The 5,850-nt window shown below is 40.1% G+C and overlaps 1 protein-coding gene and 1 non-coding gene across 2 annotated transcripts; both read right to left on the bottom strand.

The window, feature by feature from the left end:
• Nucleotides 1–655: 655 nt before the first annotated feature.
• LOC123031626 (cytochrome c oxidase subunit 7C, mitochondrial) lies at nt 656–3,635 on the bottom strand. The gene is made up of 3 exons (XM_044446829.1): nt 3,461–3,635; nt 2,106–2,237; nt 656–759 (listed from the first exon to the last, which is right to left on the bottom strand). The coding sequence occupies exons 1-2, from the start codon at nt 3,533–3,535 to the stop codon at nt 2,121–2,123; spliced, it is 192 nt and encodes a 63-aa protein (XP_044302764.1). The 5' UTR covers nt 3,536–3,635; the 3' UTR covers nt 656–759; nt 2,106–2,120.
• LOC123031684 lies at nt 2,571–2,632 on the bottom strand. Its single transcript, XR_006416366.1, has one exon. It is a non-coding gene; the product is annotated as a small nucleolar RNA Z39 (small nucleolar RNA).
• Nucleotides 3,636–5,850: the final 2,215 nt, after the last annotated feature.

Genomic DNA, 5,850 nt, shown 5'->3' with positions numbered 1-5,850 from the left:
TAATTACTTCTTTTTGTGAGGTTATTACACAGCTGAATTGTGCTCTAGAACAGGGGAGAGCGGCAGGGACCAGCATTGAATGCTCATTCCACTTCACTTCCTGAATGTGTAACAAGCCTCGGAGTACCTGGAGGTATGAGCGTGCAGTGGGCCAAAGGGTTCTTGTCTTACAGCTCTTCCTCTATGGGCTGGAATCTATGAATGAAACCTGTGGAAGAGATGCAACTTCCCCCTTCAACAGCACAGCCCTGTTAATGATATGCCTGTCTTGAAAGTATTTTGGCAGCAAACAAGAAAACAAATGCTCTTCTACTCATGTTTTCTGATGCCTAGTATTATAAGCTTTACTTTTGTGTCGACAGGTTTGAAAAGTATATTCAAATAAATGCTTACAGCCTGACAGGATGTGAGCAGCCTCCCCTATTATTGGGATATTTCTATTTGGTGCTGTTGACACACAGAGTAACTCACCATGTAGGTAACATACAGGTCAGGCAAGATCCCTGTGATTTGTATTTGTTATCACACTAACCACAGTGATATAGGTGACTAAGCTATGGGTGATCAACAGTAGGGTTCACTGCCTAGATAAAGGTTTTACTTTACAGAGAACTACTACAATGTCAGAACAACTGGAAAGAAAGTCTACACTACATTCTTTTTATATATAGATTTTATTTATGAACACATAAAGTTAGTTTTAGTTGCATCTTTTCTTCCACAAGCAAGGAAGTACTGCATAATAATGTCCACCTTCATCTGAAAGGAAAAAGACGGTAGTCAAGCAAACAAATAGAAAGCCCTAACACATAGAAAATCTTTATAAGAAAGCTTCAGCTATTGGGGAGAACAGAAAATGAATAAAATAAAAAGATGCAAATATATATCCTACAATATATATACAAGCAAGCAAGCAAGCAAGCCTATTCCAGAAGTATTAGTCTTACATATTAATATTTACACTGAATATTGTGAAACAAGATGTTTGAACCACACAAAAGAAATTGCTGTATTTCGGCACATGCTACTTGCCAGTTACCTCAGAAATGTCCATTATGGCAGGCAGAAGCTTTTCAAGTTTTCAGACATCTTTGTATAAACATACTAAATATTATTTCAATTAGATATGCTAGAAATTAAATTTGTGAAGTTCTGCAGAAAAGGCAGATGCTGTGTCACTGACATATTGTCCTGCTTCTGCCTCAAGTCTGTCATGACTCAGTCTAGAATATTCTTAGGGTAAATTGAGAGAGACTTGGACCAACCAAATTTTCAATTTGTTTTGGTGTAATGTTTGTGCAAAAATTAACAAGTCAATATTGTCTATGGTGTTTAACAGCTGCCTCCACAGTAGAAATCTCATGCTGTACTTTTATCATGATTATTTTTCACACAACAACATTCTGGCTAGTAACAGCTGTCATATTGAAAGCAGTTTAAAAATTTTAAGCACCATGGAAAGTGTATAGTCCATAAAGCATTCACACTTTTACCATGCTTAAATGCAAATATTATATTCTCAACTGCTTCACAGAATCATAATGTGCATTTTCAAAACATTATTTAACTACAAATGAAATGATTGCCTATTGATCTCAGGGATGTATCAATGAATGGGATGGTGTAACTCAGTGTCCTGAAATAGCAGGGAGTTGGATTTGATAGCCTTCTGGTCTCTTCTATTTTATATAACTCCAAAATGTTTAAAATGTTTTATTTAAAAAATATGCATGTATACTAAAGCAGTCATTTAAAAAAAAGCTAAAAATAATTCAGGTGCCTGAAGCACTGGGGACCTATTCACAGATCCCACTGGGTATGCAATGAATACATTAAAAATCTGATCTATATAAAATTTACTATGCAAATTTTTGTATTACACTGCTATGGGCCAAAAGGTATTTCAGCGTTTGAAACAATGTTACCAATTAAACTTTGTATTTACCAATTAAAGTTTACCAATACAACCTGATATTAAAACAAAGGCTAGAAGTATTGCACTAATATTGCTTCTAAGACAATTTACATCATGGTACATGATAGCAGTTTGAAGTCTTCTTATAAGAAACCACATTTAAACAAAGACAATGTCAAGAAGTTGTTACCTGATTATCCTGTATTTATTGCTTGAGCAATTGGTGCCTTACTATAATAAAGGGAGCAACAAACCCACTTCCACAGAAGACTGACATCAATATCAACAATCGCCATTTATTTTCCACAGAAAAAGGGATGTTCTAGAAATACAAAAAGATTAAAGTTATAGCAATGATATCAACTTATGAAACCAATCTCATATGCAAAAGTTAGCTGGTTTTAGTCTTACAAAAAACAAATAAAAATGTATAAATACTCAAATTCAATCCATCATCATTAAACTGTATCCATGGTATACCCACCCATTTAAAAGGAGCACCAGTTCTGGGACACATCTATATATTTGCCTTCAATACTGCAATGTTTCAAATACAATTTGAGCCAGCTTCTCTTAGAATATACATTTGTTTGCTGTTTACAGTACTGAGTGTTCCATCTTCTGGGAGTTTTAAGAATTCACAAAGTACAACAGGTACATCAGAAAGCGTTTACAGTATCATCATCATTCATACTGTTATGTTCTCATCATTTGTACCACTAGAAGCTAAACAGCCAAGAGGAGTCTTATTGCACAACAAGAGGGCTGCATTAGCCAGAGGCCTGGGCAATCAAGGGCAATCAATTATGCGTTAAAGCACTAAAGAGATAAAAGCATTCCAGAATTAGTGTTGTACACTAGGAGGCCTTTGTGTTCCTCTCTCAAACCACTGCCTTATCCCCACTGCCACAGTGTATAACTGAGGCTTTCAATTCCAGTTTGCAGAAGTCCATATATGGCTCATGCCGCTACTACTTCAGCTATGGCACATGCATGTAATTTTTATTCCTTACATGCCTGCTGAATATACTTAAAACAGCTCTATGGAGCTAATGCGCCAATACTTTATTTCGTATTCTACAATGCTTCATCCTGTATAGCGCTTAAACCTATATGGAGGAACTTCTCCCATTATCCTTAATCCCACTGTACAGTCACTTCCTAGTTCAGGTAAAGATTTCAATATCGGATTCCGTTTACTGTGTTTCAAGGTTAGACGTTTTTACTCCAAACGGCAAATCGCGGTTTAGAGAAAACGGTGCGGGCGGGCGGCCGTCTGACTGCAGCGCACAAAAAGGATTCCGAATGATTCGACGGAAAGCAGAAAGAAGAGATAACATCCCATCCCCACTCCCTTAAACTCCGAATTCCAAGCCGAAGGCAGAAGCAGGAATTCGGAGTTCCCGAGAGGCCTGGCCTCCGACCCGCCATTCAGGAAGTTGGCTCGGGGCAGGCCGCTTCAGGCCGAGGGCGCGAAGGAAGGCGAGAAAAGCAGGCCGGGGGCCAGGCGCGCTCGCTCTCCCTTGCACCCTCGCTCGGCCTTACCTTCCCGGGCCCTTCCTCGTAGTGAGCGCGACGAAGGGCTGAGGTAGCGAAGCGGCGAATACTGACACCCAGCATGGTGCCGCGAAGACGCAACTCAGCAGCAGGAAAATCAGGCCGCGTCTCCCGCACGACCTTCGCTACAGACCCGAAGCGCACGACCCAGAGGCATTCTGGGAGAGGAGGACGGCGGTCGACGGAAGAAGCTCTGAGGCATCCTGGGAGTTGTAGTTTTCCGTTGCTCCTGGAAGCGTGTTTTGTTTTCGTTTTGTTTTAAGGCAGCCGGGAGCCAGCAGGGCCTTCCGCGCTTTCGCTTTGATGGGGAAGCTTCGATTTGTTATCTACAAGCGCTTTCCTATGCTTCAGGGAGAAAGCCGGAGGGGCAACGTGAGCACGCTTTCACTCCCACAACAGCCGTCAGACTGGGGCGGAGCTTATGTTGGGAATTCCCTGCTGAGCACGCCGCGCTGTAGTGGGGGCTAGGAGACGGAAGCAAGCTGTCTAGCCCGGTGGTCTTGAAACCTGAGATACCCGAGGAACCCTGCTCAGTGTGGAAAATCAGCACGCAACCATTAATAAATACGTTTGATGTAATGCATTTTATTTGCCAAATGGTACCATTAATGTTGCAACAATGCAATTCATGCAATGTAAGCAGAAACTATTTATACATGTATTAATGAACCCATTTATTACTTACCGAATTCACTAAATTTTGGTGTAACATCACTAACAAAGAATATGAAAAAATCAACTTCATTTTAATAACTTGGATGTTCCTGTTTTTTGCTACAAAGATAATAAAAATTTGGTGTTACTGATTCATGTTATTCCTGTATTAAGCGTGTGTGATCATTATTCTTGCAATCCGAATCCACTTGAATGAAACCACACTGGCTTTAAAACAGATTAAGGTATGTGTGTAAAGCCTCTGAATTAAAATTAATGAAGACCTTACCTTGTCACAGACTTCTCACCTTTAAACAAAACAAAGGAATGAAGTTCTTACAATTTCACTGTAATCATAAGAGTCAATCAGCCCCTGGTTGATTCTCATGGAACCCTCGAGCTCCAGGGAACATAGTATGAATACCACAGGTTTAGCCCTTTCCTTGTATTACACAGTGCGTATGTGGCGCATGCTGCTACTGCTTCAGCTATGACACATGCATATATTATTTCTTACATGTATATAATCAACATCAACAATGATATATAGCTAAGGGTGAAGTCCTGTGCATGTTAGACCAAAGTCCTATGAGACTTAGCGTTTCTCAGCATGCCGGGAGCCATGGGACATTTCTCCTGTCTAAACACATGCAAGATTGCACTCCAAGGCTTGCCTGTGCATACTAGCTGTGCAGGGAAAAATCCAATATTTACTTTCTATTTATCTGTTTCTGATATTCTACCTTTCTTGGCAAAGCCTTCCAAGGTGGTTCACATACATAGTTTTAAAAACTGCATGCAAATATTCTTTTGAAATTATCCATCTAATTTGTGGGCAGAGAACCAGGGGATGATTTCAACGGGGGGGGGGGGGATGCACTATCCAGTGGCTTTTTATAGGTAGTGCTTATCATTGACAGCTCCCATCTTTTTCCAAATGTGTGCCAACTAGTGGCAGCGACAGCAACTATATTGGCATGGTCGACATTTTGTATCTGTACTTTGTTGTGCTGCTACATGTCTCTTGGTTGATCTGGGACTTTCCAGCCTGCTTGTATATTTGAACTGAAAAAAGCTCCCTGGCAGGAAATCATGATGGTCAATCCCAGACATTAATTGAAGTGTTACCATCCGCTTTGTACATCAGCTAACAATATCCAGGTTTTGAATAATACGAACTATATAGTGCACATATGCTATTTAGGAACTGCATGTTTCCCACCTGGAACTGCGCATCATGTGTCTGGTTACACCTGGTGCAGCATACTTGGTAGAGTACTGAATAGGGGCAAGGAGATCTAGGTTCCAATTCATATTTAACTATGAAGCACAATGGGTGACTTGAGCCAATCACTTCTTCTCTGTTTAACATAACTCACATGGTTGTGGCAAGGATAAAGCACAAGGTAGAAATGCTGTCTTGGGTAGGTGAGGAAAACCATGCAATAAATGAAAACACCGAAGAAGGTTGCTTAGATGCAAGTCCCACTGAATTGAATGAGACTAACCATGAAGTAGATCTATGTAGGACTGACGCCTTAATATCAGTGCACCATGCCTCCAAGTCCAGGATAAGCTGGTCTATACTAATTTTGAAATGTAAATCTTTTCACAAACCTTTCTTTTTTCACTATCCAGAAATAATAATCTTCATCTTTCAAAAATAACATATTTGTTAAGAAGGCCTGGGGGGCTGACAATTTCAGCAGCTAATCATCCAAAAC

The sequence above is a fragment of the Varanus komodoensis genome, unplaced genomic scaffold, assembly GCF_004798865.1.
Source record: "Varanus komodoensis strain SLA01 unplaced genomic scaffold, ASM479886v1 scaffold5, whole genome shotgun sequence".
Classification (NCBI taxonomy): domain Eukaryota; kingdom Metazoa; phylum Chordata; class Lepidosauria; order Squamata; family Varanidae; genus Varanus; species Varanus komodoensis.
The sequence above is the reverse complement of the archived record's forward strand: the minus strand, read 5'-3'. Positions and strand labels throughout refer to the sequence as shown.

Coding starts and splice junctions, on each gene's coding strand:
- LOC123031626 (XM_044446829.1), bottom strand. CDS start 3,535: ATGCTGGGTGTCAGTATTCGCCGCTTCGCTACCTCAGCCCTTCGTCGC. Junction 2,238..3,460: donor ACGAGGAAGGGCCCGGGAAG/GTAAGGCCGAGC, acceptor TTGTATTTCTAG/AACATCCCTTTTTCTGTGGA.